The sequence below is a fragment of the Hippocampus comes genome, unplaced genomic scaffold (assembly GCF_001891065.2).
Source record: "Hippocampus comes isolate QL1 unplaced genomic scaffold, H_comes_QL1_v1.1 scaffold237, whole genome shotgun sequence".
Classification (NCBI taxonomy): domain Eukaryota; kingdom Metazoa; phylum Chordata; class Actinopteri; order Syngnathiformes; family Syngnathidae; genus Hippocampus; species Hippocampus comes.
This window is the reverse complement of record NW_017806159.1, coordinates 1,423,538-1,447,326: the sequence shown is the minus strand read 5'-3', so window position 1 is coordinate 1,447,326 and position 23,789 is coordinate 1,423,538. Positions and strand designations below refer to the sequence as shown.

Genomic DNA, 23,789 nt, shown 5'->3' with positions numbered 1-23,789 from the left:
ACTCTACAATCATGAGGCACAGGTTCTAACTACCAGGAAGACATACTAACCACCATACTGCTGTGTATTTTTACAAAATATATCCATAAAAATATTAGCCTTATAAAATACACAATCTGATTGTTCCTGTTTCCAGGCACTTGCCCATACTCTACCAATCTCACATTAGTTTTATGGGTTCGCGATCCACTGTCTCCATCTCGTGGTCATACAGTTTGCCACACGTTGTCACAAGTGTCAATGTATAAAATAAGAGTAGACCAGGAAATCCCAATGTTTGATTTCTGTTTTTGTATTCGCACCACACAGGTGGTAATGGCCCTTCCTCTGCCCCACCTTCGTCCGGCGCGCCGTCTGGCCCAATGTCCCTCCCTGGCAACGTGCCGTCAGGCAGCCCTTACACCATCCCGCCTGAGCCCACGCTCTCTCAGAACCCGCTCTCCATTATGATGTCGCGCATGTCCAAGTTTGCCATGCCCAGCTCCACGCCGCTCTATCACGACGCCATCAAGACTGTCGCCAGTTCCGACGACGACTCGCCCCCTGCCCGCTCCCCCAACCTTCCTTCAGTTAACAACAATGGTAATGTTGTTATGCAACGAGAACCTATAGTAATGATGAGCCAGTCTCAATTCACTCGTGTGTGTGCATGGCATGGCTTAATCTGTGGCATCAATGGCAACAGGTGCAGCCAAAGAAAAATTATGGAAATTCTGCCATCTAGTGGAAAAGCATTTAGTTGTTCGGCCTGTCACCGTATGACACTGGCAACGAGAGATGAACATGATATTCTTGATAGTAAATAAATGTGTCCTTTTTGGACTAATAAAACCTCACCATCACGCCACAGTAGAAGGAAATTATTGCTCTTATATGAATAGGTTTGTACAAAATGTAATTTCTTTTGTGTCTGTCTATAAGGTATGCCGATGAACCACCAAGGCAATCCCCGCATGATGGGACCTGGCAACTCTGGACCCATGCCAGCCCTCAGCCCCCTCGGTATGAACCCAATGGGATCCCAGCCCCTCTCACACGGAATGCCCCCGCAAATGCCCTCTCCTAACGCCCCTAACATGGGCCCCGGCATGATGCCTCATGGCATGATGATCCCCGCTAATCCGCAAGACCCCGGAATGGCCAACCCCCAAATGATGCCCCAGGGGCGTTTGGGTTATCCGCACCGAAACCAGGGCTACCCGCTGACCCAGTCCCCGTCCCAGCAGGGCCCCTTCTCTCCGCACAACGGGCCCGGTGGCCACCAAGGTTTCCCCGGTCACCCCATGGGCTTCCAGGGAGAAGGAGGACCGATGGGAGGACGGATGGGAAACATGCCTCACGGAGGTGGACCGGATGGGGGCATGTGCAAGCCCAACACCCCCGGAGGACCCGAGTTCAACAACATGCAAGGCGGCTTCAGCGAGGCGGACCTTCACGAGGTGATGCGACCGGGAGCATCCGGCATCCCTGAGTTCGATCTGTCCAGGATTATCCCGTCGGAAAAGCCCAGCCAGACTCTGTCCTACTTCCCTCGCGGCGGCGGGGACAACCCTGGAGGCAAACCGTCGCACCCCTCCGGCTTTCCCATGCAGGCCATGATGGGCGAGGGCCCCCCAAGAATGGGAATGCCCATGCAGGGGATGGGGGGGATGCCGGGGGGGCCCGGCGGTGGTATGGGGCCCCAAGACATGCCAATAGGGAACCCCGGCCACAATTCCATGCGCCCACCAGGGTTCATGGGCCAAGGCATGATGGGCCACCAACCACGGATGATGTCTCCGGGTGGCCCCGGGGGAATGATGCAGGGACGGCAAATGGCTCACCCCGGACCGGGTGGCTCCCCTAACATGATGATGTCACTGCAGGGCATGGGCGGTCCGCCGCAACAGACAATGATGATGGGGGGACAGATGAGGCCGCGTGACATGGACATGGGCTTCAGTCCGGGCCCTGGAATGTTCTAATCCGCAAACTTTGTATCTAGAATGTTCTGGGATGGAGTAAGAGGTTAAGTGAGGAAGTATTCTCCAAAAAGGGTGGATGTAACCTGGAATCAACTGAACGGAGACACCCGGTCATGTCTTGCTCGTGGACTGCGGGCACTTTTTCCCAATGGAGGTGGGAATACTTTTTTGCCACAAGAACAATTTTGACTTATGAACTTGAGAATGTATGGAATTGTTGTGCATCGGTTTCGCAAAATAAGAAAAAAAAAACTTCATGTTTTTTGGGGGACTTATGAGTTGGACAACAAAGAGGAATCACCCTTGCTCTAAGTCAGTATGGAGATGCTACAGTATATGTCCATCTTATTTTTTCCTTCTAATTAAGAACAAAACAAAATCATGGACGTGGTATGGAACAGGATTGAGACGAATTAGTGCTTTGTGAGGACTTGGGTAGAACTCCATCTTGTCTCCATTGTTTTTGACTGTTTCTGTACTGTATAGACATGTGAGCGTGTGTGAGTGTGTGATTGAGTGTGTGTGCGTGTGCGTGTGTGTGTGTGTGTGTGTGTGTATAGGCATTCTATCAGTGACCTCTCGACTCCTATTACCTGACTTTACTTGGGAGGAGGAAGCGCCCCCTCCCCTTAAAAAAATACTGTACTGTTTACGATTGGTGGGCTATTCGAATATTAGTCTATTTTAATTTCCTTTGTAACTCCAGTGTATAACAAACCAAACTATGACCTCATTAAGATAATAGTATTATTAAAAAAAAAAAAAGAAAAAGCACAAACATGGACCGTCTGCCGAAAGCTCTTTTTTATTTTTAACCACATGGTGGGTGGGGGAAGAGATCCTGAGGGGCTTTGCAGCACACAATTAGTACCACACATGATTACAAGTTCTGCTCCAAAACTTCCAGGACTTCTTTAGCCAGCGTAAATCCTATTGCTAATACCCAGATGTGCTATGTGTGTTCTTGTTCCTGTTCTTTTGTTTTTTGTTTTGGTTTTGTTTTTCCGACTCTCTTGTTGACTCTGGGTAAATCATTCCCACAGCAATAATCCCTCCCCTCCCCCTCCTCCCTCCCTCCAACGGTCCAGAGTGGAGTGGGCTCAATGCCCAATTGAGGTATGCCAGGTAACATAGAACTAGAATTAGCTAGATCTGGTGTAACGGTATAAAAAGTGAGGCCGTGAGTGAGACGTCAATGTAAACGCGCACTGCTTTTTACCATCCAGTTGACTTCCTCTCTTTTTCTCTGTTGTATAAGCTTGTCATGTGTTTCTCCGTTGGCTTTGGTGCAAATAGTCTACCAGGGCTGTGGTGATGGACTACAAATAAAAGATATTGTTTTGGTATATACATGTCGTCCGTTGCGTGTATGTGTGGATGGACAGTATGATGTGGCTCTCGGCAATTCGCCAAAGGTATCCCATCAATTTCATTCATTTAACTTTTTCATCTTTTTTTTTTTAGGGTACCAGTGACAGCAAAGAGCGATGATAGCCGTAGAACAGGAAATGGAATTTAAAGCGACATAGAAAAGCATCTGCTTGATCAGTGCAATATGATAAGTTGGTAGGTATATTGGGAGATGTTTTATTAATGCTGAGTACCAAAGTAGTTGTACACTCTGCAACTATGGCCTGAGCTATTATTTCACCAGCCAAATAAAATCGGTCAATGTTAGCGCTGGCCGTGGATCGTGTTGTTTCCTGTCCTCCTGCATAGGCCAGTAATGCCGAAAAAATGCCACTACTCGGTGACCACATTGTTACACTTTCCTCGATTGTGTCTCCAAGGGGTGAGTGGTTTTGCTTCACTTTATTATTGTGTGTGTGAAAATGTTACTTAGAACTTTGCCTGTTGAGATAAAGCTTTTAAAGTGTTCACAGTTTAAGCATGCCTGGTTGCCAACCAGTCATAGAACAGACGTTGGAGGTTTCACTCCATAACTGTTCTCATTGCTAATCAGGTGTCCGTTTTCTCCCAGTTACCAAAGACGGTTCTTTGCCTTATAAAAGGCCAAGTCGGATGTCGGAAGAATGGGGTGAGTCCATTTTGTACCTTTCTAACCAAATGGCAGAATCTCAAATGTTCTGCATTCCTGCTTCCACGCCAGTGTTAAGTGAGCTGCATAATGGTGCCCGTAGCAATAATGGATGTAGTTCAACTTGCCAAAACTGACGTCATGTTCTTTTAAAATTGCAAACTATTTGCAAGTGAATCAACGGTGAGGTAGCAGTGGGCTTGCTTTAAGACAGGCGGCCCGGTGGACTAGCGGTTAGCGCGTTAACCTCACAGTGCAGTGGTGTAGGGTTTGATTCCGCCTCCGGCTTTCCTGTGTGGAGTTTGGATTTTCTCCAGGTACTCAGGGTTCCTCCCACATTCCAAAAACATGCATGGCAGGCTGATTGAACATTCTAAATCGTCCCCATGTGTGAGTGTGATCGCGGATGGTTGTTCGTCTGTGTGTGTCCTGTGATTGGCTGGTAACCGGTTCAGGGTGTCCCCCGCCTACTGCCCAAAGACAGCTGGGATAGGCTCCAGCACCCTCTGCGACCCTTGTGAGGATAAAGCGGATTGAAAGATGGATGGATGCTTCAAGACAATCAGTCATTTATTCGACATGATTGTTAATGTGCTCGAACTGACCCCAGGATCTAATACTAAAAAGTAAAAGCACTTGGACAGAATTCTCTCCTTGCTTGTTTATTAAACAAACACACTGCAATTGACTCACTTTGCACAACCTAATTTATGTATAAAATAGTCATAAGTCTTCCCCTGAGGAATGAAGTGACATTCAGTTTGTGGGCAAAACCAAGTAAACTCTACAGTCGTGTTAATATGGACATTATCTGGAAATGCAACAAAGGCGCGTGTGTATTCAGAGTTTAGATGAGTCCCCTGTGCTGTTGCAAAGCGATTGGTAGAGGTCACCGTTGAGCGAATAGGCTGAAAGCACATTCTGAAATTCTTGCAGGGGGCAGTAGAGTCCACTGCAGCCAGGAATAAGTTGATCCTGGAGAAAAGAAACAGCCAATCATGCACAACTGGGGTGTGTGTGTTTGACTGTGGCACGGGGGGAATCATACCTGACCCATGTAGGACACTTTAACAAAAGGCTCCTTTGTGCGCTTGTGCTCGTGGAGCTCCAGAGTGATGTCGGAAGCGTACGGCGGCCACTTCATGTCGAAAATGCCCAGCGCCATCAGGCACGGGATCAATGTTGTGTCGTGGGCCGAGTACAAGAACAGCTTCCTGTTTGAAAAAGGCGGAAAGAATATAAATCCTGGAATCAGGGAATGCTAATGAACGCAGGGATATTGCTGTTCAACAAAAAGCAAACTTTTTGTTCTTCAGACCAAAAAATTCAATTGAAAAAAAATACATTAATGGGAATATGGGACAGGTTACAGATTAGCATAGTGGAAATAAATCCAATAGGATGTGAATAAAGAGGAATATAACGAAACTTAAAAACATTGAACGCATTCATGTGAATAAATGCGGATACAGGGGAGTTTTTCCAAAATGTATTATATTATCAAAAAAATGCCAAGAAAAATGTTTTTTCTTGTTCTTTAGATTAAAAAAAACAATGCAATGATAGTTTTGGTTTGATTAAAAAAATACATTTAATTAATAATACATGTAAATATTTTACTTTGCATGCATGTCTCCTTGGAGCAGAAGAACAGAAATGTCCATTTTGTGTTCATTTCCTTAAAATGATAAATTGTTTAGTAAGATTTGCAAATCACCCCTGCTCATCCTGCCATGAAAAGTTGGCATTAATCTAGTGAGAAAACTTTCCAGTTTTTACGAACCCACTCAAGCCATGAAGAAATATGCATGTGTAACCTGTTTGGCTCTGATGAGGTGCCTTGTAGTTTCTCGTCAATGTTAACTAAGAGCATATGCAGCAAAGGTCCCACGCACAACTGCAAATTCTCCCTGTCGGACCGAAAAAAAAAAAGATTGTGTCACGCTGTTCTTGTTGACTCTGATTAAGAGCGATAAGAGTCATTCATTGTTCCAATGGCTGACCTCTTGCTGGGTTGGTAACAGTAAAACATCATGTCCACGGCTCTCTGCTCCACTCGGTTTCTCCACGCGGGCAGAGCGGGCGGGCACGGCAGGCCGTGAGTCTGACAATAGGCAGGCATGCACACACGCCGTAGCACGGCTGTAACTCGTTGCTTGACACGTTTCGGTTGACCAAGTTCACATCAGGTAAATTCTGATCTTGTTAGCATTTTGAGCGTAGGGTGCGTTAGGTGGAATAGTGATCGCTGTTTAAATGACTGTGCATGGTAGCAGCCAGACGGGCAGCTTGTCATGTGCCTTAAATATTACCTTTACACTATGGTATCTGTTTAAATGGTTCAAACTGTAACCATAATACCTTGATTGGCTGTCTTATAAGATTTTTTTTTTCTTCTTGATTTGTCATAAAATTACAACCGCTCAAAACATGTGTATATATAATTTTTTTTCCCCTTAGGGGTGTGCATCTCTTTCCAAAAGACGATGTGGTTTTCGATACGTGGGGTGAGAAACGATTCAAGGACGATTTACGGTTCGACTCTGGGATGACGATTCGATATCCTCCTTCTCATCAATATGGTACGACTCAGTTTGAGAGGGTATCGTGCTGTAACTTTTTTTTGTCGTCATCTAACATACATTTGAACTTGTCAGTACTGTTGATACATCGTTCCAATCAAAGACGATTCGATACGTAGCTCGATTATATTTCAAAGTGAAGCGATTTGGTTCAATCCTATTTTTTTAATCTCATGTTACAACCAATTTTATAACTTGATTACAATTATTTGATATGATCAAATTTGCAAACACCCTACTTTCAACTGTTGAACTTCCGTTTGATTTCTGCTTGCATCAATCACTTTTCTCAACTTGCTAACAGGAGCGAGCGTCACCTCTCTGGCGACCATGTCGTCCCTGATGAGGACGAAGTCAACGTCAGATTTGGCGCTGATGCCTAGCTCACTCCGGATGCTCTTCAGGTCAGCCACCATGTGCGGCAGGAGGGACACCTCTTTGAAGCGGGGGCTGACACGCAAACACAGTTCTCATTTGATTACCAATCTATATATATATATATATATATATATATATATATATATATGATAAGAAGACATTTTATTTATAAGCGCCTTTCAAAAACAGTCAAGGACAATCAAGAACAAAAAAAAACCCCACAAAAAATCTGAACAAAATTGCTACTTTTGTGTCATGGTACAAACTTGCTGAGCATTCTGAGCAGCCGGCATCCGTGGTAATTGGGGTACAGAATTTCCGACTCTGCATCTGTGGTTAATATGGGAACTATTTCTGTGCAAGCAAAAAAAAAAAAAAAAAAGTGAAAAGGATGTTGATGATAAGGAAGGAAGTGACAATCACGTGAGTGTGTACCTTTTTGTTTTTGCTGGAAGAGCCCTGCTACCAGGCACCGAGCAGACTCGATGGTCCTTATAATGTTGGTAGAGCGCACGCTTCACATGGGAATTTACTCATTAGAATCAACTGACTGACTTTATATCTTATCGTCTTCCTCTACCCCACACTTACTAGACCTCATTAGGGCAGAAGGTGGAACTGAGGAATGGAACTTCTTGGACGTATCTTCTCCTCAACCTTTCACCCAGCTCGTACAGCTGCTGCATGCCCAAAGTGGTCAGCTGACCCGCAAACACGCCACCCTGATATGGTCGACAAACAGAGTGACTTGAATGGTTGTCTGAAAAGAAACGTGAGTGCTCATTAAACGTGAGAAAGAAACCTACTCACGCTTAGCTTTTTTTTCCTGTAGCTGTCCTCCAATGGAGATGGAGGTCTGGGTCCTCCATCAAGGTCTGTGACCACATGGTTGATGTGTGTGTGGCCTGGAGGCTCCAATAGTGTGGGCACCCATTGTGCCTTTCATAGGAAAATAGCGAATAATGAAATGACATGAATTATTTTCTGGGGATAAAAATGGATTGTTTTTCATATTACAACTATTTTTCGACAACTTTTTCCCATGGTACTGACAAATTTTGGAAACAAAGTCAACTTTTCGTTCTCGACCCTTGATGACAACAGAATTTATTGTTGTACCGGGTACTTTATTTTTCCAGGTTGCCTGTAAGGTTGGACCTTTTTGAATTTTCAGGAAAACCGCAATGCTAGGCAAGGAAACCGTTTTTGAGTATTCATTCTGACAAGACAACAAAGCCATGCAACACCATCATAATTGTTTTGATTTTACCTCCAACACATCAGGTATCGATTTAAGGGGCGTACGGGCGCCGTGTCGAAACAGCACTTGAACCAATTTGAGCTGGTACGGCGACGATTTCGAGCCGCCATTGGCCTTCCACTGCCTCCACCACAACGCCGAACCGCAGGCGATGGACACGGAGACAAAGATGCCCGTTTTTGTCCAAAGTTTCCTCATGGCCGTACCGCTGAAGACTAAAACGAAAACAGGTGAGCATATGCATGAATGACTAGTTAACCACAGAGGACCAAGATAAGCAAAGTAAGAGGCACGTAAAGCAGGTGTGGGGACAATATCAGGGGCCATTTTCGTTTTCAGAAAATCTAACCAGAATTTATGAAGGAAAAAAAAACGCGTTAACGAATATGAGTAGTTGTGGCTTGTTCCAACAATTCCCCTGGGGTTTGAATGGCGATAAGTTTCCCGACCCTTGTCTAGACGGTATAAACATTTACTCGTAAATGAAGGTTAAGACCTAAATTCAAAATAAGTTTGTGCTACATAGTGTAATCCGTTATCTATTCATATTTACAGGAACCGATATGAAGACCAGCCAGGTAAAAAAAAGTTGGTCCTTGATTTACGACAACAGTAACAGAACTCCGTCGTAAAACGAGGACTCCGTGTACTACAGTGCACCGAAAACAAAGAGCGTGTGAGCGTTTTTGTGTTTTTATTATTTACTAAACCGCCAAAACTTACTGTCATTGCAATATACGTTAGCTTTTTGCTGTCGAGCAACGGCGTAACGACCGCTTGACGTTTTCCGTTTAATATAACAGCTCAACCACAAAGCAGTTGGTTACCAGCATGTAATGCTGCAATAGAATCGTTAGTTTTATTTCCCAACCGGTTCGTTGCTAGCAGGCCAATTAATAACAAGAGAGAGACCATCCTCGCCTCGACGCTTTGCGGTAAGATAGCTAACAACGAGTCCACAAAAAATGACTCGTTTGACTTGCCATAACGTCTACTTACTCGAGAAGTCAAAGCTAAAATGATGACTCAAATGTCCGTTTTCGCGAAGAAGTCAGTTCAGCCTCCGGTTGTGGTTACAGGACATACCGGGAAACGTTGAGCAGAGACTACCGGTGTACGGCGGTAGGTGGTGGGGAGAAAACTTCATATCCCATCAGCCAAGTGCCGCATTCAGTGTTGTCGTCATTTTGAGCTTCCTTCTCGTCCACACGTGGATAGTTACACTCCTCAAATTTAAGTTCTATCCTAGTTGACAAGTAATGATACGGACACAACAGTTTTTCACTTTAAAACAGTTGAAAATTATCCTCGCTGAACTTGACCGACATTGTGTGTGTCACGTACAGCGACATATGAATAATAAATAAAATCACAATTTTTAATTAACGCTTCCTATCCCAGACATTAAGTCATTTATTCATAGTAAAAGTTACTACTGAATATTAACTGTGCAATTTTTGTTTCCACTTTTTTTTTTTAACGAAAACACCCTTTTCGATAATAAAATGTCTGGCTATGACAGTGAATACACCATAATTTTTTTGTCCGTATGATTTTACAGGGGGTGCGTTCTGGCTGTTCTCTACCCTCTATTGGTAAGTAAAAACACAACTCTCAATGTTAAACAAACGTGATCATTTATTGAGAAAAGCTACAAGTACATAAAACGAATGTATATGCAGATAGTTGAATGGATTGTTGCTGTTATACACTAAAACCTAAAGTTACTTAGAAACGTTACTTTGAAAAAGCAAATGAATGAATGAATAATTGTCCAAGTAAGCTGCGTAATATGGGAAAGAAAAAGAAGAGGGAATTAAAAAAAGTCCATTTGTGGGCAGGAAAATGATGACAATGACGAATCATCGTCAACACCAAAGACACGAGGGAAACGTAAGTGCAATGTCGCCACCTAGTGGCCATAATTTTCAATCATGACAGGCGTCCACATGGGTCCTGTCAAATGACTGTTCGCAAGAGCATTTTCATATACAGTACAGTAATACATTTTTTTGGTATACTGTATAAACTAATATATTACACGACCCTCATCAAGGCATATTACCTTTATGGTAACTTCACAGCTATTGAACAGCACGAAAATATAATTAACCTGACAGTCCCTGTAAAGTGTCAATAAAAATGTATTGTAAATTTGACACACGACCGAAGAGTATTGTTAAAAACCCTGCCAAAATTTAAATCGTCGTGTATATAAAATGAGGCTTCAAAATCATGAAAAAATAAAGACTTTAATGCTGTTTGTGTGTGTGTGTGTGTGTGTGTGTGTGTGTAATGTGTGCTGTTACTCTGACCCCGCTCAACTGTCAATCGAACCCTATTTCAACCACCTGGAAAAATTGATGCTACTTTATCTATGTCTACGCAGAAGTACATGTTTGAGTCACGAAACTATACCTGTGTAAAGCTTCCGCTGGCTGTACTATATCCTGTGTCATTGAGCCCCTTTTCCACAACACACCAGCAAGGCGCTCTAAAACTAACGTGGGATGACAGGGAAGATACATTTTCGAGGTGTAGACACAGCTAGTTGGGTAACTGCATATCACAATCTTACCAGAAAACCGCTGATGCAATCAGACGCACTCAAGTTCTAATATAGTGGGGCTGGGACAACGAGTGCAGGATGCCAAAGTGTATCATCAAGCACCGTTTTAGCCACACTGAACAATCTAGAAAACTGAAATGGCGAAAAACTTGAACAATATAGCTTCACAATTCATTTCGACATTGTTCTCAATCTTTGCACTTTTTCAGCAATTATCTTCAAACTTCAGGTATAATGTATGGAGAGGCAAATCTCAGAATTCACTTTACATTGTCTTTAAAGGGAACATATTATATAAAATTGACTTTTTGATTGCTTGTACAGTATAAAAATACAACAGTTGAGTCCTTGGAGTGCCTGCCCAACTATAAAGTGCAAAATTAAACAATCAAGTCAATTTTCTGTGATTGAAAATGTCTGTGAGTGAGTCATTCTGAACTTCTGCCCTACTGCACGTGCGAACAAATAGTGTACGGTGGTGCCCACTTCGTAAACATGTCAAGTGCAACTCTCAGGCGTCCGTTCTGCTACCCTGCATGTTGTCGAAAGTTCAAACTAGTTCCTGAAGGTCCCGTGTTTAAATGGAAAGGTCGTCTTGTCGCCCTCGCCCGCTGCTCCTGCTCGTCTTGCTCAGACGACGTTTGTCCCCAGCGTACTCAGAGTGTGGTGCGTCCATGGGGCCGCAGTTATTGGACAGACCCTGGGGCGATGGCGCCCCCTGGTACCTTTGCAGAAAGTCCTCATTGTCCTCCAGGTTGCCCCTGCTGTGGCGCTCGGCCGCCATGTTGGCCGAGTTCTGCTGTAGCGCCATCCTGTTGCTGAAGGGAACGGGCGCCATGGAGGTCAGGGGGTTGACGCAGTGGCTGAAGTCTGGAGGCGGAGTACGCGGGGCCATCGGGCCGTCGGGCTCCAGCGCTGTCGCTGTCACGACAGGCAATGTGCGCCGCGCGGCTTTCCGCTGCATACACGCCCTCAGGCTCTTCCAGCCCAGGTAGTAGAGCTCAAGCACAGACAGTGCCAGGGACACCGCGGCCACCACCAGCATGAAGACGATGAAGATGTTCTTCTCGGTGGGCCGCGACATGTAGCAGTTGACCGGGTTCGGGCAGGGCGATGCCGTGCACAGGTACAGCGCCTTGAGGAACACCCCGTAGATCATGTACTGCACTGCAATGAAGATAACCTCCATGGCAGTGCGTATAAGGATGCTGAGGATATATGTGTGGAGGAGCGGACCCCTGAGACGCAGCCGACTCCGCCCGTCCGCCCCGACCTCCCTCCCGCTCTCCGCCCGCTGCAGGTACTCCTTCTCGCCCTCCATCTCGGCCTCGCCCTCCTCCGATCTGGTCTCCCCCTCGGCCGATCTGGCTTCTTTCTCTTCCTGCTCCCGCCGCCTGCGCTTCTCCTCACCTCGCACTGTGTGCACGGCGTGGCCCATGTAGATGAGGGATGGCGTGGACACGAAGACAATCTGCAGCACCCAATAGCGGATGTGCGCGATGGGGAAAGCGCGGTCGTAGCACACGTTGGTGCAGCCGGGCTGCTGCGTGTCACACAGGAAGTCGCTCTGCTCGTCGCCCCACGACGACTCGGCCGCCGTTCCCAACACCAGGATGCGGAAGATGAAGAGCACGGTGAGCCACACCTTGCCCACTGAGGTGGAGTGCTCCTGGACCTCCTCCAGGACGTTCCCCAAGAGGCTCCAGTCGCCCATTGCTGCTCACGGGCACCAAGAGCACACCTGAGAGGGATGACAAGATTGAGGTTGTTGAGAGTAGCAAGAAGCAGGAAGCGGCGAGAGCGATGCAGTTAAGGAACCATACAGTATTTGGTTTCTTGGCCGTTCAAAATGGCTGCCTCAACATACTGTCAGCTCTTGGTCAACAGCTTGCCTACAAAATTTACCCCAAGAGCACTTCGACGGCTCATCCAGGAATTCACAAACAAACTCAGGGCAACCTTTAAAGAACTTCAAGGTTTCCCTTGCATCAGATAATGTGAGATAAGAATGAATCATTTTTCATGGCACTGTATTTTTAAACTATCAAGAAAAAAAAACCCCAACAAAATCACTCGTGAAATAAACTATCTACAAAAATAACAGAAAAAAAACGAAAAGGTTTCTCATGAACCAAGAACATTTTAATGAAAAAAATACTAAAACTTAAAATAAAAGTAACACATTATATGTATGTTAAAAAGAAAAGGAAAAACGTAATACCGTACATTAATTAATAAAATATATAAAATGCTGCAATCATTTAAACCAAAAAGAAAATAAAAAACACTGAATATTCAAATATACACCCAAACTTAACATACTTAAAAAATAAACCACACGAAACATGAAGACACACGAAAGCATTTCCCTTCAGCGCCTTCTGTTTTCATTTCTTCCCATCTTACTCATCCAGCCATTATTTTTCTGAGAAGTGATCATAATTTACCCTTTAAAATATAATTAAAAGACCAAAATTATTCTTCAAGAATTCAAACAAATGGGAGAAAAATCTGACGCTGTGTGTGTGTGTGTGTGCCCGCGCGTGTGTGTGTGTGTGTGTGTGTGTGTTGATCATCTCCTTAAAAATAGCTACTCTGCCTTGTGAATGGCTTGCGGACTGGCCAAAGTGGCATGAAAACAATTTTTCCCATCGCCACCCCCGGTGGGAGAGGAAGTTCTCGAAACACGCTAAAGTACACAAGCTGCTGCTTTTAACACCAAAAATTACGGCATATATTTCCAACTGTGCCATTTCTTCTTCCAGCAATGTGCATGAGTGACCGACATGAGTGGGTAAAATGCCGCCAGTGGGCAGGTCGAATGGAGAAGAGTTTGTCCTTTTGAATGGCACCCTGGATGCGGACGTGGCCTGCAGCAGGCGTCGACTCTGTCGCCGCCGTTTCTATCTCCTCATCCACCCCCCAAATTGTCCTCAACGCTTCCATGTGGATCTCCGTAGGAGTGCTTTTTTTTTTTTTTTTCCATTCTAGCATTAGTGAGAGTTTGGCCCAGACCCAAACATGGCGCCTGCGAGCTGGCAATGACCCTATAAGGCAGCTTTATGAATGACCCCATCATTAACATGTTGGCTGTTCACCTCTGACACCCGCATACAAGCCGACAGATAAGAGACTTTTGCACCCATCATAAGCTGTTACCCGACTTGGCAAAGTTTGAGAAAACATCCGATTGGAAGCAAACGTATGGAAGAAACGTCGTCGCTTACCGTTCCTCCTCTTTTTGAGCCCCCACTCTCCATGTCTAACGCTCCACGGTGTGTTCCGCCATAGAAGGCTTCGATGGAGCCAGCTGACCACGCTGACGGTGCTTATGTGTGCGAGTGAGAGAAGGTCTAAATGACCGTGACCATGTGTCCACCCTCCCTGCCCCACCCCCGACTCTCGATCAGGCTTATATATGGGAATAAGTGTCGGGGTTTCCATTGCAACATCGCACGAGACGACAAAGCGGGAGTAGGGGCATGCTGAAAGAACAAAAATAGTCAACGATATGAGATCAAGTGGTCATTTTCAGGAGGGGAAAAAAAAAACTTGCTGATACGAGAATTAAAAAAAAAAAACAGTCCTTGAAAAAAGTAACATTATGGGACTAAAGTCATAAAATAAAAAATTGATAAGATGAAAAGAAGTGATATGTAATTTTGCCTACTTATAATAAGTTATAATATTGTCTAGGTGAGAAAAAAGGTTGTAATACAAGAAAATTGTAAGAATGCATGAAACAGGTTGTCTTTTTGGTGGAATATTATTCAAATTGAAGTCATGAAGTAGAAAGAAAAGAATCCTATTTCTGGAAAAATTCGTACTGACAGGAGGAAAATGTCTTCATGTTATGATCGTCCAAATGTCGTTTTATGAGAATTTTTCGGGTGAAAATTAGTTAACGTGATAATAAATCATGATCATAACACTACCAATAATAATAAAACTGAAAAAGAAATCTTTGTATTGTGAGAATCAAGTTATTATCAATCCATCCATTCATTTTCTAATCCGCTTATTCTCACGAGGGAATCAAGTTTTGAAATTAAGAAAAAGTCTTCATGTTAGAAGACATTTTTTAAAGGGGATGTCAAGTCGAAAGTTTCCTTTACAATAAAATGTTCTATGCGGGTCCACTCGTCTAAACACGGCATTCTGATTAATATTACGTTTGTGGAACATGAATTAAGCAGCAAAATCGACTTGTTTTTAATCCATCTCAGCGGCGGCCATTTTACCTCTTGTTGACTGAAAATTAAATCACAGTTGCTCAGGGCTCAGGTAATGATTAATCGTGGCTCAGCCAGCGAATGTCACATGACCAAACTCAGAAAACTTTTTTTGCGAGCCAGAAATTTTTTTCAGTGGGGTGGCCAGGGTGACACAACATTGCCCTCGATGTGGGCTGGCCACCATCTCGCTCCGTCCCTGAGTGAATACTAATAATGTCCCAAAATAGTTTACAACAAAGTTATACGAGTGCAAAAAGTATAGTATAATAATACAATACAATGCAATACATGCTGATTTATATATAAAAGCACAACAGTAGAGGAAATTGTAATCTCATGAGGAAAAAAAAAATCCATATTGTGTTTCAAGAGAAAACTTAGAATGTTACGACAATAAAGTCCCAACACTGATTAAAAAGGCCTAAATTGACGAGAAAAACCCTCCAGACAGTTACGAGAATAAAATCGTGAAAGGTTTAAATTAACCAGAAATTGATCGCATGGCAGCTACACAGCGGTCAGCTATGTGGCCCACTACATTACCTTTGACAAACAACAGACTCATTCTATCAACTCTTATTATTTTTTTCTTTTTTTTGTACCTTGTGGCCACAATGCTGGACTGTTTCTGCGTTGGCTTGCATGAAGCTGACGATCTCGACTGGAAGTGAATCACAAAGAAGTTTGAACTCTGAGGAAGGGAGTGAGAGCCCACACGGCACAATAGCAGGAGGTTGAGCATGGAAACGACGGTGTTCTTATCAAACAACCGCCTGACTGCTTTTTCAACTTTCTCACAATACACATCATCTTCATGAAACGGATTCATCGATGGAACAAAATCCCTTCTCATCTTAATTGCAGACATACGCGGGAAAAAAAAAGTGTTTTTCCACTTATGATGCCGTCGCCATTGAAAAGAAAAAAAAATGTTGCAATTCCACAAGTTGTTGTTTTTACAAGAATAAAGTTATAGGGGGAAATGTAAAGTTTTAAGTAAGTAAAAAAAAAAAACTATTACAATGTAAATCTACAGAAAAAAAGTAATTGTGGGAATTAAATTGTAAATGATTCGACAAAAATTCCTAAGGTTATGAGAAAAACGGATTACGTCACGAGAAAAAAAAGTTTTTAATTTTACAAGAATGAAGTCAGAATCCTAGAAGACAAAAATTGCAATAATCCAAGAAAAATGTCAGAATTTTATTCAACAAAGTCCAAACGGTACGAGACAAAAGTCTTCATGTTTCTTGAATAAGTTCTGAATAAGACAAGAAAAAAAAATTACAGGAATGTTACAGGATCAAACATGCATTTGTTTGAGAAACACAGCTATGAAAATAAGTCGTTACATAACAGAAGAGCGAGAAGTAGAAGTGTTTTGGAAAAAAATTGGAACAACACGAGGAAGCAAAATTCTGAGATTAAAAGAAAAAACATTCAGACGAAAACATGTAATTTATTCCTGTAGCAATTTTATGAAAAAAAAAAAATATGTAGAGTACAAAGTAGTCATTTGTTTGAATGAAGTCATAATATTAAGACAAAATATATGTAATATTCTAACAAGGTCAAACCTTTATGAAAAAAGACAAAACAATTCAGACGAATACGATTTCACAAAAATAAAGTTGCAATATTTAAACAAAAAAAAGGTGATTGTGTGAGGAAAAAAACCCCATAATGTTATTAAAATTAAATCATAACATTGAAAGAAAAAAAATCTTAATAGCAATTTAATGAGAATAAAGTCATAATATTTAGCAATAAAAATGACCAACAAAAGTCTTCTTTGGACACCTAATGAGTTGGGAGTGACTCCACAGCGCCTCTGCTGGTTAATTCAAACACCGCACTCTGTTTTTGTATTCCACAGACACATGATCAAGCAATCAATTATGACCATCCCTAGTTTAGATGTGGCAAGTGGGTAAAAGAAAAATCCTCATCTCATAATTTCCCCAAATCAGAAAAGTAATCAAGGTGGGCGGAGCTTCAAGAAAATTCCATTGAATTTGCTCGTGCCTCACAGCTCTCTTTCCCTTCTCCACCTTGTTGTGACATTATTAAGCAGCGATTCATTGCGACGCCGAGCCTGTGCAGAATCACGGCTGTCACGTCTATTTACAAAGTGCGTTGGCAGGCTAATGGAGACATAATGGACGACGGGCACTGATACACTGGGGTGGGAGTAATGCCACGCTCAAGTGGCACAAACAAAGATGACGGCGGGACCACACGCTTTTTCCACTTGGTTGGACTCTTTGCCGCCTTACAGGGCAGTGACACATGAGTTGGTGGCCGTCACAAATAGCCAACATGTTTAGATTGCTTGCGCATGAGCTGATGGAAATGTTCCCCAATGTACAAGTTTTCTGATTTATGAGCCGTCGATTTTACCCTTTTTGTTTGGGGGCGGGGGGGTGATTGGGCTGCGAGACAAAAGCTAGGAGCAAACTTAAGATACGACACCGCTTGAGTGATGTGGAAAAAAAAATGGAGTATAAACATTGTAGAATTTCCACTCTGTGCCTTTCGGTTCGACAGACTTTTAAGTAGGGCTGAACAACGAAGCAAATTCAAATCGATATTGCCATGTAGTTGAATGCAATTTTCAAATCGAAAAGTCTGCAATTTGGAAAGCAAAAACAAAATTTTATTTCAGTTGGTCGGTAGGGTTCATTTTTCAAATATACCGTATTTTCCGCACGATAAGGCGCTTCGGAGTATAAGGTGCACCTTCAGTGAATGGCCTGTTTTAAAACTGTTTTCATATATAGGTCTCACCGTATTATAAGAGGCATAGAATAGAAGCTACAATAGTGGCTGCGGTTGCATTATGTATCCACTAGATGGAGCCACGCTAAAGGGAATACAATCCAATACAGCTTTATTTACACAGAGCCTTTACAACCGCTGCAGCTGTAACAAAGCACTTTACAGATCATTTAAAATACCACATCCAAGAAATCAGAATATTGATCCGTATATAAGGTGCATCGGATTATAAGGCGAACTGTCGGCTTTTGAGAAAATTGATTGCTTTTAGGTGCGCCTTATAGTGCGGGATAAAACGGTACATGTATATTTCAGAGCTGCACGGTGGTCGACTGATGAGCACGTCCACCTCACAGTGCAGAGGTGCAGGGTTTGATTCCGGTTCCGGCTTTCCTGTGTGGAGTTTGCGCGTTCTCCTCGTGCCTGCGTGGGTTTTCTCCAGATACTCTGGTTTCCTCCCACATTCCAAAAACATGCACAACAGGCTGATTGAACACTCTAAATTGTCCCTAGGTGTGATTGTGAGCACGAATGGTTGTTCGTCTCTGTGTGCCCCGCAATTGGCTGGCAACCGGTTCAAGGTGTCCCCCGCCTTCTGCCCGAAGACAGCTGGGATAGGCTCCACCATGCCCGCGACCCGCGTGAGGGTAAGCAGATTGGAAAATCAATGGATGGAAGGATTGTTTATTCATTTTCTTTATATAGAGTCTAAATAAGTTCAGTGCTTCAGAAATGCAGTCCACATGTTTTCACATGCTTGTTTCATGAAACATGAAATGTTGAAGTTGACCACAGATTTGTTTGCATGATTGTGTAGTCTGACTTGTGACTTACTGACTTGCTTGTGCCACACCTGTTTGGTAGAATTTTGTGAAGTTGTCGTAGTGAATGCCCCCGCCCCCCAAAAAAAAATGTAAGAACTGTAACTGAAGCCAATACAATGTAAAAAAAATATATTGTTTACCGTAACATGGATGAATGTATTACTTGTGTTTGTAAAAACGAAAAATAGACATGAAGTGAACCTGAAAGAAATAATCACATAATAAATCATAATCACAATTTTAAGAAGGAATGACATCGCAGTGAGGTTATTTTTTCGAAATCATTCAGCCCTCCTCTTGAGCCTCTTGCAGGACATGTTTAAAGTAAAGGAACATTCGTGAGGTCAACGAAGTATTTACACCGCGATGTGCCTCGAGGACAATTGTGTTATGACTGCTTGATGAGTGAGAAAGGCTGATTTATTCCCTGCGTTATTTGACATTCTCTAGAGGGAGCCGTGAGGCCGCACGGTGCAAAGTATAAGTGGATGGCACTCATGCAGTAGCCACCACCTTAGATGGGAACAAAAAAAAAATCTCACGTCGGCTATACATGCTGTATTTCACATTTATCTAAGGCGTCATGCGCGGTTCAACATAAAAGTCATTCTTTCAACAGGGCACGCCTCCCGCGGGCTTATTTTTAGTCTTGTTTATTTTAGGAACTTTTCCATAGTTTTGCATGAAATGAGACGTCCTCGACGTAGTGTCAATCTGGTGGTAAAATACGAAGCTAGCAGCTGCTTGTGACTGCCACTCGAGATCGAGAATTCAAACGGAATACAGTACGCCAGTCCTCTGCAAGGGAGCGTTTACATATGTTGCGGCACTAAAATAAAATATGTCAGCGGTGTTGTGACATGGAGGCGACTCCTTGGTGTTGATACTTTCAGATGCGGCGCGCTAAGCGGCGCGGGCAATTTACTGGAGGTTACTCATTTCATTGTATTGGGAATACAAAAAACGATTAAGCTATCGGATGAAGAATCATGGGACACATAACGGTCAAGTCATTTTGGTATTAAAAGTTTGGCAATGTTACTTTAGAAGTGTTTTTTTGTTTTTCTTCCATAATAATTCATTCTTTCCTTTTTTTTTGAACTTCTATCTTTGATTCCTTCCAGACATGTCCAGAATCACGTTGTAGGTACACACACACCTATGAATACACCTCCTACCCACGTGTGCTTTTCAACATGCCTGGAAAGCAGTTAGAAGACCTCCATCTTAATGAGTTGGAAAATAACCCGTATTTGTATTTTACATAAAGCACTTAATTTTCCGATTTGTTTTACATCTCTGATAAGAGTAAAGAAAAAAAAAGCTGTCATTTCATAACAATAAAGCTGGAACATATGAAAGAAAAGTCAAGATCAGCATATATTTATTATACATGTATTCCAAAAGTCATTCATTGTCAGGGCAGATCAAAAAAATGACCTTTGCACTTCTACAGCCGTCAATGGCAGTGAATGCGTTCAAATGAGAAAATAATTCAGAATTTTTGAAGAATAATCTTGCAAGAATCAATTAATTCTTCTTACTGAAGGGAGTGTAACAGCCAAATCGCATTTCAGGTCATTTCAACGGCGAAAATTGATTTGTTATCCGAGTAAATTGCCTTCCAGGCTTGATGGTGGTACCATTGTTGATCTGCACGATGCCTATTATTAACGTTTGACGCGTGCCGAGAGTGATTCCCAGTGTGTACGCTCTGCAGCTGTTTAGCAGCTCGGCCGCAGGGGTGGCAAGCATATTTCAGCCGCCAGTGCCAAGACGGCTGTCCAGGATGTGTGTGTTTAACTTCAGCTGCCCGGTGGCGCCGTCATTTAGGCGTAGTTCAGTGAGCTACGGGCCGCAATCCGAACATGCCCCCCCACCACACACACACACACACACACACACACACACACACACACACACACACACACACACACACACCGCCGGCTCTGCTGAGTCACCTGTTGGCGTCACGCGCAAGGCCGGCGGCGTCCGTATATCAGTCGCACCAGCGTCGGGTCCGCTTCCTTACATGGCCGCCTGCCTTGTCATCAGCTATACACGCACCACAACAATCTCCCGATGAGATATTGGTTAGCTGCGGACGGCGGCGCAGAGGCATTCGCGTTGGACCTTATGTGGTGATTTGAAGGAATAATCCGAATGGATCTGCGCGTATCACTGTGGCGATCAGTCAAGGAAAATGTTGCTTCGGTGCTACCTTAGCTTATGAATGTCCAAACTTGAAATTTTCCAACTATGAGCCACTCGATTTATCAGACCAAGAAGGGGTCATACATTAGAGATGATAGTATTTTTTTTTCTTGGCCGAAAAACAGCCATTACAACAGAAAATTATGGTAAATACATTTAAAAAAAAGCTTGAAACTGTTTGGAAAGTTTCTCCAAACTTACCTCGCTGTTGTTTGGGCCGGAGGAGGTGATTAGAGTACTTTTTTAAATTGTCGTACCAACATTCGGTTGCACATAGTATGGCGTGAAATATGATAAGTGAGGTCCTAGGTTAGCCCAGTACGTCTAACGCCTTGTGAAAATGACCAACAGAACAATAAAATAAGATAAAACAAATATGATAAAGAGATAAGGGCGATGCTTATTCACAGTTTGAATTTTTGCAATGCAGCAATTAAGTTTTGGTAGTTGAAGATGGTTTTGATGAATAATCATTTTTTGTTAATCATGATTTCAATATCGGGCAGCATGCTGGTTGATTGGGTAGAACGTCCGCTTCACAGTGCAAGGGTTGTGAGTTCGATTACGGTCCCCGGCCTTCCTGTGTGGAGTTTGCATGTCCTCAGATTCCAAAAACATGCATGGTAGGTTGATTGAACGCTCAAAATTCTCCCTAGGAGTGACTATGTGTGTTTTTTTTTTTTTGGTTTTTTTGTGTGCCCTGCAATTGGTTGTTCAGGGTGTGCCCCGCCTACTGCCCGAAGACAGCCGGGATAGTCCCCAGCATGCCCGCAACCCGCCTGAGGATAAAGCGGTTCGAATAATGGAAGGATGGATGATTTCAATATCAATCAAAATAATCATGATTATTTTTTTTCCATACTAACAAAAAGAGCATGTTCGAGAGTTTGCACCATTCAACAACACTTATGCATTCATCCCTTTTCCGAACTGCAGCAATAGATATTCATAGGAAGGAACAACATACTCCTTTTGCACTGTGTGCCTGCAGCGATGCTAAGCTAACGTCAATTGCCAAGTCATGTACAAAAGAAATCATTCAAACTTAAAATTTAAAAAAAAAGCATTCTTGAATGCTGATATCACTGCAAAGTCCAATCAGCCAATCATAAACATGAACAAAGTCATTCTTGGAAAAGGCATGCAGGAAAGTCAACTCATATTGAGAGTGCCTGAATCTAAATTAAAATAAAATAAACAAACAAACAAACGGCTCACATGAAAAGAAGCCTCCCTTGTAAAGTTGTCCTGGGCAAATTCACGAGTGCGATGACGTTTTGGAATCAAACAAATCCTCCATTTGAAAAGCGTCACGCTAACATGGTGTGTAAAATTGATCACTTTAGGTCATTTATCACATCTGAGGTTTAATTTGAACTGGATATCCTTAAGGTCGACCGAAACATTGATTGACGACGTTCCCCGAATGCTCCTTTTAGTTGCAACCTGTTGGCCTTACCTGTTGTCGTCTTAGAAGCTTGTTCCTGATGAAGCTTCTTGCTTATCCTCCTTAATGGTGGCCACTTTCCTTCTCCTTCTTCTTCTTCTTCTTCTTCTTGAGCTTTTGTTGTCCCGGGCCCAAAGTCTTCACAGGGGGTTTAAGAAGAAAACGCAGGGAGGGGGCATCACACCCACTCACCCAGTGGCAACCCTAAGGCCCACCCTCTCTTCTTTGGCTTCTCTCCTCCTCTTCCTCCAGCCCGAACACCCCCACTCCTCCCGTTTGCCTCGGCACCCTTTTCTTCTTACATCCCTGGTGCTCTAGTTTTTGTTGGGAAGTATTCTGCCGGTAACAGAAGGGGAAGTGGGATTGTTTTCTGGCATTAATGGCAATTCCGCTTCCACGGTGGCCTTCCAGGGAGGACGTGCCGAGTGTTGAGTTGTGAGAGCAGAAACCCTCTTGAAAAATACAGCGCTCAAAAACGGGCTCATATTTTGAAGGCGTGTTCTAAATATATGTTTCACTTAGCGCCATCGAATTTGGTAGGCTTGTCTATCGCGGATAGAAGTACAAAAAAAGGCCTCCCGAGGTAACGTGCCAAATGACACGGGAAGTCAGCCATTTTGCAGGCATGTTCGAAAACTCCGGTTTCTCGAGCGCAATATCCTGCCTGTTTTTGACCACTCCCTACTCCAGCACACCTGATTCAATTGTACATGATTGTTTCAAGGCCTCTGCAGCACTCGCTGATGATTTGAATCAGGTGTGTTGGAGTCAGGAGGGATCTAAAACAGGCGGGATGTGGCTCTCGAGGGACCGGAGTTCCCTACCTCTGTTTTGGGGAATTCAGCCCCCAAAGCCTGTTCCAACTAGCAGCGTCAAATTTGGTGAGCATATCCGTCATGAGGAGATGCACAAAAAAGTCTCGGGAGTTTATGGCTGAAAAGACACAGAAATGCTAGCATGTTGGATTAAATGGGTCATTAAAGGTCATTCTGGACACTCCAGAGGACCCTTTTTATTTCTTTATTTTTAATTTAGCCTCTGTCGCCAATTTCACATGACATTTGGTAGGCATGTCTATTAAGAACAGAAACTTAAAAAAAAAAAAAAAGTCAAGAGGTCATGTCACAAACGACATTGGAATTCTTCCATTTAGAAGGCCTGTTTAAAATTTGTATTCTGTGAAATTTGGTGATGATGCCTATCATGAGCAAAGGAACAAAATAGTTCCAGGAAGCCGTGCCTGAGAAGTCATTTTGGTGAGAAGCAGCCCTTTTTTCAGGTCATGTTGACCATTTCTAAGTGTCCTTCTAAGATGTTTTTTTTTTCTTTTTAAATGGTTTAACAGCGCTTACTCGTTGGGAGGTGGGTGGAGTGTTGGGATGAGTTGAGGAGGAGGGAGTGGGTGGTTGGCAGGATTAAATGTAAATGTATTTTTTCAACTGCAAAGCCCTTTGTGTTGCCAATATTGCATGATAACGTGCCAGAAAAGTAAAGTTGAG

The 23,789-nt window shown here is 43.2% G+C and overlaps 4 protein-coding genes across 5 annotated transcripts in view; 2 read left to right on the top strand and 2 right to left on the bottom strand.

The window, feature by feature from the left end:
* bcl9 (BCL9 transcription coactivator) overlaps positions 1 to 3,312 on the top strand; it is a 35,962-nt gene extending 32,650 nt beyond the window's left edge. For both annotated transcript variants that reach the window (XM_019895429.1, XM_019895428.1), the window contains exons 9-10: positions 310 to 582; positions 922 to 3,312. In XM_019895429.1, coding sequence (XP_019750988.1) covers positions 310 to 582; positions 922 to 1,964 — 1,316 coding nt within the window. In that variant the 3' untranslated portion in view covers positions 1,965 to 3,312. The remainder of the gene's footprint in view (positions 1 to 309; positions 583 to 921) is intronic.
* Positions 3,313 to 4,643: 1,331 nt separating this feature from the next.
* Positions 4,644 to 9,357, bottom strand: acp6 (acid phosphatase 6, lysophosphatidic). Its single transcript, XM_019895432.1, has 11 exons — positions 9,223 to 9,357; positions 8,233 to 8,438; positions 7,773 to 7,901; positions 7,554 to 7,684; positions 7,398 to 7,477; positions 7,229 to 7,316; positions 6,902 to 7,034; positions 6,006 to 6,106; positions 5,820 to 5,912; positions 5,051 to 5,216; positions 4,644 to 4,977 (listed from the first exon to the last, which is right to left on the bottom strand). Exons 2-11 carry the CDS (start codon positions 8,419 to 8,421, stop codon positions 4,843 to 4,845), a joined length of 1,245 nt encoding a protein of 414 aa, XP_019750991.1. The 5' UTR covers positions 8,422 to 8,438; positions 9,223 to 9,357; the 3' UTR covers positions 4,644 to 4,842.
* Positions 8,368 to 23,789, top strand: part of gja8a (gap junction protein alpha 8 paralog a) — a 33,235-nt gene continuing 17,813 nt past the window's right edge. The window contains exons 1-2 of the mRNA XM_019895430.1: positions 8,368 to 8,453; positions 9,785 to 9,818. The gene's annotated coding sequence lies outside the window, so the exon portion shown is untranslated. The remainder of the gene's footprint in view (positions 8,454 to 9,784; positions 9,819 to 23,789) is intronic.
* gja5a (gap junction protein, alpha 5a) lies at positions 9,844 to 22,887 on the bottom strand. Its single transcript, XM_019895433.1, has 2 exons — positions 22,303 to 22,887; positions 9,844 to 12,533 (listed from the first exon to the last, which is right to left on the bottom strand). The coding sequence occupies exon 2, from the start codon at positions 12,504 to 12,506 to the stop codon at positions 11,370 to 11,372; it is 1,137 nt and encodes a 378-aa protein (XP_019750992.1). The 5' UTR covers positions 12,507 to 12,533; positions 22,303 to 22,887; the 3' UTR covers positions 9,844 to 11,369.

Coding starts and splice junctions, on each gene's coding strand:
- acp6 (XM_019895432.1), bottom strand. CDS start 8,421: ATGAGGAAACTTTGGACAAAAACGGGCATCTTTGTCTCCGTGTCCATC. Junction 7,478..7,553: donor TTCTGCCCTAATGAGGTCTA/GTAAGTGTGGGG, acceptor TCCCATGTGAAG/CGTGCGCTCTACCAACATTA. Junction 5,913..6,005: donor TGTTACCAACCCAGCAAGAG/GTCAGCCATTGG, acceptor TCGGTCCGACAG/GGAGAATTTGCAGTTGTGCG.
- gja5a (XM_019895433.1), bottom strand. CDS start 12,506: ATGGGCGACTGGAGCCTCTTGGGGAACGTCCTGGAGGAGGTCCAGGAG.